The sequence below is a fragment of the Branchiostoma floridae genome, chromosome 12, assembly GCF_000003815.2.
Source record: "Branchiostoma floridae strain S238N-H82 chromosome 12, Bfl_VNyyK, whole genome shotgun sequence".
Classification (NCBI taxonomy): domain Eukaryota; kingdom Metazoa; phylum Chordata; class Leptocardii; order Amphioxiformes; family Branchiostomatidae; genus Branchiostoma; species Branchiostoma floridae.
The window spans coordinates 5,275,849-5,286,289 of NC_049990.1; the positions used below are offsets into that span (position 1 = coordinate 5,275,849).

The 10,441-nt window shown below is 47.3% G+C and overlaps 4 protein-coding genes across 4 annotated transcripts; 1 reads left to right on the forward strand and 3 right to left on the reverse strand.

Moving 5' to 3' along the window:
* Positions 1-271: 271 nt before the first annotated feature.
* On the reverse strand, positions 272-1,603 carry LOC118428062 (uncharacterized protein F54H12.2-like). The gene has a single exon (XM_035838026.1). The coding sequence runs from the start codon at positions 1,601-1,603 to the stop codon at positions 272-274; it is 1,332 nt and encodes a 443-aa protein (XP_035693919.1).
* A 1,293-nt stretch (positions 1,604-2,896) lies between these two features.
* LOC118428063 lies at positions 2,897-4,078 on the reverse strand. Its single transcript, XM_035838027.1, has one exon. It carries the CDS (start codon positions 4,076-4,078, stop codon positions 2,897-2,899), a length of 1,182 nt encoding a protein of 393 aa, XP_035693920.1.
* A 353-nt stretch (positions 4,079-4,431) lies between these two features.
* LOC118428064 lies at positions 4,432-5,166 on the reverse strand. The gene has a single exon (XM_035838028.1). It carries the CDS (start codon positions 5,164-5,166, stop codon positions 4,432-4,434), a length of 735 nt encoding a protein of 244 aa, XP_035693921.1.
* A 1,549-nt stretch (positions 5,167-6,715) lies between these two features.
* LOC118428065 (angiopoietin-2-like) lies at positions 6,716-7,956 on the forward strand. The gene is made up of 3 exons (XM_035838029.1): positions 6,716-6,848; positions 7,350-7,675; positions 7,939-7,956. The coding sequence occupies exons 1-3, from the start codon at positions 6,716-6,718 to the stop codon at positions 7,954-7,956; spliced, it is 477 nt and encodes a 158-aa protein (XP_035693922.1).
* The last annotated feature ends 2,485 nt before the right edge of the window (positions 7,957-10,441 follow it).

Here is a 10,441-nt window from a genome sequence, read left to right on the forward strand (position 1 = left end):
GTATTTCCCCGCAAAAATCTTAATATAGGGCGGGGATACAGACTAGGGGCACGGCCATAAGAATCAAAGAATTCGCCCCGTCCTTCCTCGTCAAAATAGATGGCCAGCCAATGCTGCCCGGGCTTATTGCTTGGGTCAGTATTAACGACGTAAGCGCTCGGATAGACCCGTACATGCCTCGGAAGCCGATCTGAAGCAAAGACTCCGCGGAGGTGAGGTGCCGTGTTCTTGTCGCTCCGTAAGACGGCGTACATCTGTCTCGTGTCCATCTCTAGTTGCTGTAGTCAAAGCTGATGTTTCTCTGCCTGTCAATCTCCAGGAGATTGTCGAATTCAGCGAGGACCACCGCCACCACTGTTTGATCTAAAGCCTGTGCAAAATGCAGCTCCAGGCGAAGGTTTCCCTGTCTGATTATGTTAAAATGGTCCCCACCGAGGCCGCAGAGGTCAGGACTTAGGTCGTAACACCACACCGTGAAGCCCTTGTCGTAGTCACTTCTCGCGATCTGGTTCCCGCTGTCTTGCCCTTGCTTGCCTGTCGTTCCAAACAAGTTCATGTAGGATCTGACGAACTGTCCCTCGGCAAAGTTGGGTGTCAGCGCTTTGTGAGGCACCTCCTGCCCATTGACGCAGAGACTGATGTAGTTCAAGTTAAAGTGTTGAAAGTTAAAGGGGTTGGTACCGAACGACCCCTGGAAGGCTGCGTTGTCCACCAGAGCGATCGCCACGCGTTTGGGGACCTGTCCCAGGAACAGATTGTCGCTCGACACTGAATGGTTACCACGGGGAATTGTAAAAGGTTTTAACTGAACTCTCTTAAGGGCATACTTGGCCGTCTGCTTGTTGAGTTGACTTTCGATGGACAGCTGATAGGTGGGTAACAGGTTGACCTTTCTCAGAAAGACGGCAGCCTCCGTGATGACAATTTTGAACTGATCCCCAGGCGACATGAGACAGAATTGATGTTTCGATCGGTGCAGCTTGATTTTAACGTCGACTTTGCTGAGCAAAAAGCGATCTTGATGAAACAGATCGACGTGTAGGGGTCCTATGAGGTCCACTTCGCGACTGTTGCGGGTCATGTTGGCACGCTTCACCAATCCTTCGTTTGCCACTGCGCCCTGATCTGTTGGGTAGGGGTCGACCAAGTGAAGTCGTCCCGGCGTGTCTTGATAGAAAAGTTCGGATGTCAGCTGCGATTGCTTTGCTTCAGACCCATAGTTTAGCAGCGTCTCCAGGTAAGCACGATATGGATAGCAATTGGTGGAATCCGTTATGTCCTTGCCAGCGACCGTAACTGTGACTTGCGAGAAGAGCGATTGAAGAAACAGGTTTACCGGGCCTACCTTGGCGTTGTCCGGCAGGTCGTTGCCGTTAGGGAGAACGATCTTGGCTTTCACGTACAATTTCGTCTGGGAAAGGTCCGTAAATTCCTCCCCCGCTCCAGGAATGTCAAATTCTATCGGGGAAGACTCGGCGAGACTGGCCACCGGATGATACTCTACCCATCTACCGTCCGTTATGGTCGTCTGAGTTGGCGGTACCTCAAACAGATCCAATTCTGATTTGGTGCAGGAACACGACAGGGGATGAATGTGGGCCATGACGTTTAGATCGTGACTAGTTGAAGATATCGGGAGAGGTACGTCCGCGCTGTGCACCGACTCTCTTGCGACTGACTGCACGCGGTCTCGTTCCACGTTTTAATGGCTTCTTTCCTCTGCCCGCCCCTCGTCCTTTGTTTTGCCCCACCGGTGCAGGCGGTGCACGCACCCTGGCTCTTTTCTGCCCAGACATCAGACGTTGTCCAAACTCGCCGGCTCTACGTTTGGCAGCGCGTTTGACCCCTTGACCATTCAAGACATCATGAGCTAAATCCATACCGCTCCTTAAAGCCTGTCTTCCCACATTTTGGGCCCCTCGTTTCAGTAGAGGTACGGCGGATCTGAGCAAACCGCGAAAGATCCCTCCCAACCCGTAACCACGCTGCATAGACCGTCCGTAATACACCGGCAACTGTCCTCCTCGCTGTCCCGTCATATCTAGGAAAAGTAGGAAGACCGCCTCTGTCTGAAGTGAAGTGTTACGATCACTCGCCCTTGCACAAATGGCACGGGTTCGCCGAGGTCGTTCCTTATATCGATTTCAATCGTCTCGAATCGTTTCCTGGCTAGTGGTATGTAGTGAGGCGTGGGGATAGGGTGATCGACGATGTCCCCGTCTTGTCCCTCGATTTTGACGATTCTCAGCAGAGGGACCTTCTGTCCGCCCACCGGACGATGCTGCACGACATCCCCGTACACGTACAAGGAGTGAAAGCCCAGGTTAGGGTCGGCTGGACGTGGTGCCTGTACCCAGCTACCGTATATGGCACCTTTTACTCCCCATCCCAGTTTTTCGGCCAATGGCCCCGTCAGATAAGTCTTCATTGTCGTCGAATTTTGCGCCATGGGAGGCAGGACCATGGTCACTCTTTTCGTGATGCTGTCATAAGCAAACATGTCGTGTTGCTTGAAGAGGCTAGGGTAACGTATGGAAGCGGCTTCGTTGAGGCTTTTCAAGAGATGCAAAACGTCCTTGTAGTGCCCCGCGGAGATTTTGACGATCTCGTATTCCCGACCACTCCCTTCATCTTTTTCGTCCACCATGTAATACACCAACGTGTTTTCGCCTTCCCGAACGTTCAGCCAGCTGTGAGGATATTGTATCTCGACGAGACCCACCTCCCACTCTCCCGACAGTTCTACGGGCTGAGCCAGTTTGGTCCGATAATTCGTGACCGTGTTTTCTTGAAAGACGTCCATACTTCCGTCGCTGGGGAGAGTGACGTAAAACGAATTGGCCATGGCGAGGTACGTCTGAGCAATGCCCGATGTGCGGGCGTGCATCGGTATTTATCATATGGGCACCATGTCCTCTTCTCTCACCCAGCTATTAAACTTGGCCGGATATCCTTTCCATTTCACAAAGAACTCCTTCTTTTTGCCTCGCCTTCTCGTGTCCAGGATGTCCTCTACTTGATAGACGTCGTCGTCTTTTTTCGTAACTTTCTGCAACTCCTTCTCGTAAAACGTCCCTCTCAAAACTTCTCCGTCGTAATCTTTCACGCGATAAACGGGAGGACGGCGGGCAATTTGTTCAGAGACGACGAAGATCTCTGTGGTCCAATTGGGCGTATAGCCCTTTTCCAGGCGCAGTTTAGATTTGCTGATTCGAACCGAATCTCCGACTCGAAATTTAAACGACGGCGATTGTTTTCTCCCTTTCCGCGGTTTCGAGATGTCACCTTCTCCGTACAGGGTATGCCACACGAGCCCCTCGTTCTTCTCGTTCACTTCGATGGGAGCCATTTTGATGCTGCGGTGGTAGGAGCGGTTGTAGGACCACACCAGGTCGCTCAGGACGTCGATGTATCGGTGCGTGTTCTTTGCGGTGAAATATTTCCACATTCTCGTCTTTAGCGTACGATTGAACCTTTCCACCACACTGGCTTTGGTTTCCACACTAAACGTCGTAAAGAATTTGATCCCTTCCTTCTTCAATAGAGACTGGACGTGTCGATTGAGAAACTCCGTACCTTGATCAGTTTGCAGGCACCTGGGCTTTTGCTCGTCCTCGGCTAGGATGGTTTGAAAGGCTTTCGCCAAGGTGGGGCCCGTCTTGTCTTTGATGGGAACGACCCACGCGTATTTTGAAAATACGTCTATGCAGGTCAGGAGATAGCGATACCCGTCATTATGCCGAGAGAGGGATGACATATCGGCGAGATCAGCCTGCCACTGGTCGTGTATTCCTCCGGTTATCACTCGATTCCTTTGAAAACGTCGTCTGATGGGTTTGTGCAAGGTGTGGGTGTCTTGAGAACGCAACCACGCTTCTACTTGTTTTCGGGTGACTCCGTACTTGTCTCGCACAGCTCGATGGAGCCGTCCCACTCCACCGTACCCTGCAGGATGTCTGGGGTCGTAGTAAACCCTGTGGAGGACGTCGTGCCATTCCTCGGCAGCATTGGTGGGGTAGGGCTTGCTTCCCCCTCTCGCCTTCCTTCTCCTCCTCCTTCCGGGATTCTTGGAAACCATCCCAAACCACGAAAGAACATAAATATTCGGCCTCCCATACACATGCACGCGCAATGAACGCGGTCCACTATCTCACAAAAGAGCTCGCCCAAGAACGCGATGTCGGGAAGACAACCCATGCGTGTTATTTGTGCCTCTCCAACTCTGAGACTGACTGTTTAGTTAGAACGCTAGCCCTTTTATACAGATACACCTACCTCTTTTATGCACATGCGCCTCTCTCTCTCTCTCACACACACGCTTATTCAACGAACCTACAATAGCAATAACATGACACACACACGCACTTCAATGAGATCTTTGCCCATGTTTGTATCACAGGAAGTTTATTTTCGTGACAAATCACAGGTTCACTATTTTTTCAGGACTTTGCTGGTCAGCGATTTCTGCTCGAGGACGGTTTTCAGGACGGCATCGATCTTGTCTGCCTGTTCCTCCAGGGCATCCCACTGCTGCGTTGATAGGTTGAGCCCTTTCTTGCTCGGGAGGAGTTTGCCTTCATCCGCCTTCGGTCTGAAAAACTCTCGTAGACTCACGACCGCTTCCCCTCTGAACAGCTCCACGACGGCATATCGTTGGTTTCCGAGGTCGAATCGGCTGGGTGGGAACGTGCTCCCGTTGTACTTGTAGGATATGTGCATGGCTGAAAACCCGCAAGCCAGGAGCGCTGACGACACGCTGCTCATGTTGCGTTTGAGAGCGAGCCATTGCTCTGGGGCTAGAGCCAGCCCTTGTTTACCGGGCTTCCACACGTCTTTCTCGGGACAAGGTCGATAGAACCTCCGCACATTCACTAGCGGCATCCCCTTGAAACAGCCGACTGTAACAAAGACGTCTTCGCCAATAGAGAACCTGGCTTCAACTCCGTCGTTGATAACCTCCGATGTCGGGGGTCGTTTAACGGTCGGTGCTGGCTTGGTGGCGGGCCAAGTGTCTGGTACGTCTCCAGTTGGCGGCGTCCGGGCTCCGTCGTGACGGGGGGAAGTCTGCGTCGCTGCGTCCGCCTGTGGAGGTTTAGAGAGCCCGGCGTACGCGGGAAGTGTCCTCCAATATTGGAGATCTTGCGGATAAATCACTGAGTCGTCCATGGCTCGTCGGGTTCTTGGTCGTCAGCGAGGCGGCGAAGATCCGTAGGTGCGCTAGATCGCGGCGGGTCTGCCTTTATGAGGACCTCTTGTCCTGCCCCAACCAATTAGCGTGCGGCTCATTATTTCATGCAATTATGTAAATCAACATTACATCTAGCGTTGGCCAACCAGCGTACCGTACGTGGGCGTGTTTTAACATGCTACATGTTCGGGCGTGTTCAGTGCAAAATCTACGTCACGATGATGCAAACGTGTGCAGTGAGAAGCCAACAGAGACACTGTACAAACGATGGATACTTGTCGTGCCGACGACGGTCAAGCCATCCGTCCCATCCACGTTGGCGTAACAACCAGTTTCCCGCATAGTCGCAAATCAACGTTGCTAACTCGGTCGAGATGGCGTCGGTATTTTTGTCATACCGTTGGTGCAAGTTGACACACACGTCCACTGCAAAGGCCATTGCGGTAACGAGTCGACCCCAGTTTAATCGTTCCTCTTGCAATACTTTTACGAGCACCGTTTTCAACCCATCCCTCGCGTTGGGTACGTTAGCCACGAAATTGTCTATAACATTTTTATATTCCTCGTACGCCGAGATCGTATCCACCCATTGTATCACTTTTACGTAAACCACCGAATTGGGGCGTCGTCGGTGTTGGGGAAACGGGGCTTTGTGATATAGTAACTGGCGAAAGACGTCTGTTGTTTGTGCTTTCAGCGCATCCATTAAAGACTGATCTCAGTAGACTTCACCAGGCCAAATAAGGGCATGTCATTCACGATTTTGGAGGGGGAGGTTCATTTGTGGCGGGGGGGGGTATCAAAAGGGCACATAATATTTGACCTCTGACCTGCTCCGCCTGAATACATTATATCTGACCTCTGACCTGCGCCTGAATAAATCATATCTGACCTCTGACCTGCTCCGCCCGAATAAATCATATTTGACCTCTGACCTGCTCCACCTTGCTCCGCCTGAATAATAGGACTCAGCGTACACCTACTATACTACTCACATACTCAAACCATGTGATGGAGAGCATAAAGCAGTATCCAATTGCAACTTGAAGTAAGAGGATGGATGTTTTGTACCACTACAAACTACAAACAGAACTCCAAAATAAACCTTACATCTATAATATCCTTCATATCATGCTACAATCAGGCAGGGCTTATCCTTGGTTTAATTAAGTATATCTTTTATGATAACAAAGCAGTCATTTTATGTAACTAACTAACGTTTTAGCATTAATTCATCAGAGTCATATGTAAAAATATAATAAGATCTGCTCATAAATAAGCTAATTTTTTTCCTCGCACAATTGTTGAATGGGATTGACTGCCGGGGCACATTGCTCAAGCCCCGACAGCCGAGGCCTTTGCGGTCTGTCTGAGTCGTTTGCCCTAATCCGCACCCGACACCCCCCCCCCCCCCCCCTCAGCGATGGCCGCTAGGTAGAGGGTAAACAAGGAAAAGAAGATATGGGTAAAGTTTTGTTTAATTTGTTTCTTGATTTTAGGCACACTAGGTTTATGTTCAAAGCTGATATGTCTGGTATTGTTGGCCGCCACTGGAATCTACTGGATGGAGAGACCATGGAGGGCCTTCAGCTGTCTGTGGACCAACTGAACAATTCTCTCTCGGCGGTTGCTGCCTTACTGAACAATATCACAGACAAAGGTAAAAAAAAACAGAAACTATATGTACAAGACACCTTAATTTTGCAAGTTTTCTTGCATATTGCCTTTGGTTGGAAGCAGTAGATTTTACTCGAATGTGATCCCATCGCACTATTTTATTTGCAAGTCACTATAAATGACCTGAAAAAAACAATAATTTTACTAATGATTGTAGTATGAGGCAAAATCCACTGCAAATATCGCTGGTAATTTATAAGTGAACCACATCTAGGAAAACAATGTCATTGAAAAGGTCATGATGACTTATGCTCTTTAGTTAACTACTAAAGTTTCGTCAGAGTTTGAAAAATACTTCAAAAGGAAACTATCATAAATCTAGAGAACGTAGAACATGAACATATAGCGTTGTGTAGATAGGCGAATTTACCGAATATCTTTCTTTCGATTAATAGTCCAGGAGAAGATTCGCAAAACATGTATGGCAGAAACATGTCTAGTTAATCATTGACAAAAACATTTTACTTGTTATTGTGAACTGTAGATTGTGGAGAAATCTACCGAAGCTCCAAAGGCCGTATGGACTCTGGAATCTACACCATCTATCCACGTGCGTCTGGCGGCGGGGACAACAGCGCCCCTCTCCGTGTGTTCTGCCGTGTGCAGGCCGCGGCCGGCCGAGCCTGGACCGTCATCCAGCGGCGACAGGACGGGTCTGTGGACTTCTACAACCGGACATGGGAGGACTACAGCCGGGGGTTCGGCAACCTGACGGGAGAGTTCTGGCTCGGGAACGACAACATCCATCTACTCAGCAACCAGGGCAGGTACAAGCTGAATGCTGATTTTAAAACATTTAACGATTGTATAGTAAGAAAATGTCGAATGCCTGAAGGCAATATCCAATATGACAGTTTCTTAGTTGAAAACTCGCAGGAAATGTATAGGTTACATCTGGGTTCGTATACGGGAAGTCCACGAATGAATTTTTGGTCAACCAACGATAATGGAACATTTGTTCTCAGATATTGTGCCACTTTTGCGAAACCGTGGCACTCCTGCTACCTGTTAAAAATGGGAGGGTTTTGGCTCGGACGGTGTGACACTGTGAACCCGAATGGTTTCTATTATAGCGGTACGGACTGTCCTGAACGGTCTAGAAATAAAGTACCTGGGATATCAGGGTACAGATTCATTGAGATGGGAATCTCTGAAATACAATAGCAATTATATACAGTAACTACGGTCACAATTGGAACTAGAAAGGCCGACATTTGCTTGAGAGCAAATACAGCATATTTCAGCCATCTCCCTCCCCATGCAACAATAGGCTATTTCAAAATCACCCATTTGAAAAATCACTTTTATTAATGACGGTTTAACCCAAAAATGAGTCTTACAAAATTCCCCCGTTCAAGAATGGACTCCAGTGCACCCTATGTGAATTTGCACAATAGACCAGTCCAGAAATACTCCCACTGAAACCTTGGCCTTTTGAATAAGAAACCAAATCCAAAATTGAATTTAGCAAAAAAGGTCCCAGTGCATAAAAAGGTATAATAGACCAGTCTAAAAACACTTGAATTTTGAATCATCACCCGTTCAAAACTGAATTTGAAAAAATCCCCCTTCCGTGAGCAAAAAATGGACTCTTCCATGTAAAGTAGAGCAGTCCAAAAATACATCCGCTAAAATAGGACTTTGACATAATCACTGAAGTCCAAAAAATGGATTTAAAAAAAAGCCCCCTCTATGCCAGAATGGACTCTTCCAGAACACCCATGTAAAATTGCAAATTAGACCAGTCCAAAAATAACCCTACTGAAAGACTTTGACAAACTAGAAGTCACCAAAGTCCAAAATATGAATTTTGAAAACCCCCCCTCCGTGCGAGAATAGACTCTTCCAGCACACATTCTGTAAAATTGCAAAATAGACCTGTCCAAAAATGCATCCACTGAAAGACTTCACCAGTCCAATGATGAATCTAAAAAAAAATGAACCCCTCCGTGTAAGAATGGACTCTTCCAGATAACACCGGGCTCGCTGATTGGCTGCCACCCCCCCTCTTTAGGATATAGATTCAGACTAAGTGATTGGTTATCTATCTAATTAGATTAAATAGACATATATGCCAGTAGGTCCAATCTGCAGCTGGGGGTCAACGACCTTAAGGTCATTGACCCCTCTGGCTATTGGAAAATGACAAAAAAATCCCCAAATATATCATTTTGACGTAGTCTATGACAAAAATTATACATGTGTCATTTGAATAAATATCTAGTGCACCCTTTTACCAAAATTTAGGTCATTTGGTTTTAAAACCAGAGCACAAGAGCCAAAAGTGTACTTTTTGGTCATAAAATGGCCAAATAATCGCAAAATTGAGCATTTTATTGTACCGTATGCCTCAAGTGTTACTGAATCCATGTGCGCATATGTCTAGGGCACTCCTATACTAAATTTCAGGTCATCCGGTTCTAAAACCAAGGTACAGGAGCCAAAAGTGTCCTTTTTTGGTAAAAAAAATGACCAAAAAATCGCAAAAATAAGTATTTCGTTATACTGTACACCAAAACTGATATTGAATCTATATAGGGGACCTATCAAGGCACATCTGTACCAAATTTCAGCTCATTCGGTTATAATACCAGGGTACAGGGGGCCCAAATATACAGTTTTGGTCTTAAGATGACCAAAAAACCTTAATAAAATCATTTAAGAGACAGATATGGTAAAAATGAAAAAAACGTCCAAGGCTTTTGGACCACTCTACCCTTGTGCAAAATTTCAAGTCATTCGGTTGAGGAACAAGGGAGATACCGTGTTCTGAAGATTTGACAGGAGAAAGAAAGAAAGAAAGAAAGAAAGAAAGAAAGAAACATTACGAATACAATATATTTCACCATACCTATGGTATGGCTGAAATATAAAAAGGAGCCCTGTCGGGTGGTTTACTGTTGTTGTTTTTGCACCTTCGGGCGTGACTCTTAAGTGGTCCCGTAGGGCACCCTGTGGCTATCGGGCAATTTTGGGGGCACGGACGGGCCCGGGATTTTGTTAGGCTGGTATCCAGCTACCAGTATTACAGCTCCCGAATCTCTTCTGTCCTCTCGCAAATACTTTAAAAGGATACCTGGCTAAGATTTTGTTTACTAGTAACTCGCATATAAAATCAAACCGAGACCCGTCGAAAAGTAGACGCCGTACCCTTATCGTAAAAACACCGAGGGACAACCCGTCCCCATATACGGCAGTCCATCGGGAAAAATTTGTGGCTTCATAGCTATTATATAACCCCCTACGGGCACCGACGCAAATGTAAGGCTTAGTCCCATTTGCAGTTTGCGGAAACAAAAAATAAGTATTTACCTCGGACTATACACAAATTCTACTATTTTGTTCACGTGTTGTTGCCTTTCCTATATTTTTCGTTTCCGAAAGTTACTCGGCCAGCCCCCGGGTTGGGAATTGGGACCTAAACCTAACTGAGCAATGTGACAGCCCTAACAGAGCAACAATGTAAGTAAACAAACAACTCTGCAGTTCATGTCTGACCAGTGAGCTAGTAAAGATTTAAGTGTACGAGGACTATGTAATCTTCATTGTACAAATTTAGTTTTAATTTGTAGAATC

What these genes read in the sequence shown, in the direction of transcription:
- LOC118428062 (XM_035838026.1), bottom strand. Translation starts at nt 1,603, where the DNA reads ATGGCCCACATTCATCCCCTGTCGTGTTCCTGCACCAAATCAGAATTG.
- LOC118428063 (XM_035838027.1), bottom strand. Translation starts at nt 4,078, where the DNA reads ATGGTTTCCAAGAATCCCGGAAGGAGGAGGAGAAGGAAGGCGAGAGGG.
- LOC118428064 (XM_035838028.1), bottom strand. Translation starts at nt 5,166, where the DNA reads ATGGACGACTCAGTGATTTATCCGCAAGATCTCCAATATTGGAGGACA.
- LOC118428065 (XM_035838029.1), top strand. Translation starts at nt 6,716, where the DNA reads ATGTCTGGTATTGTTGGCCGCCACTGGAATCTACTGGATGGAGAGACC. An exon ending in GAACAATATCACAGACAAAG is followed by an intron (nt 6,849 to 7,349) that starts GTAAAAAAAAAC and finishes TGTGAACTGTAG; the next exon opens with ATTGTGGAGAAATCTACCGA.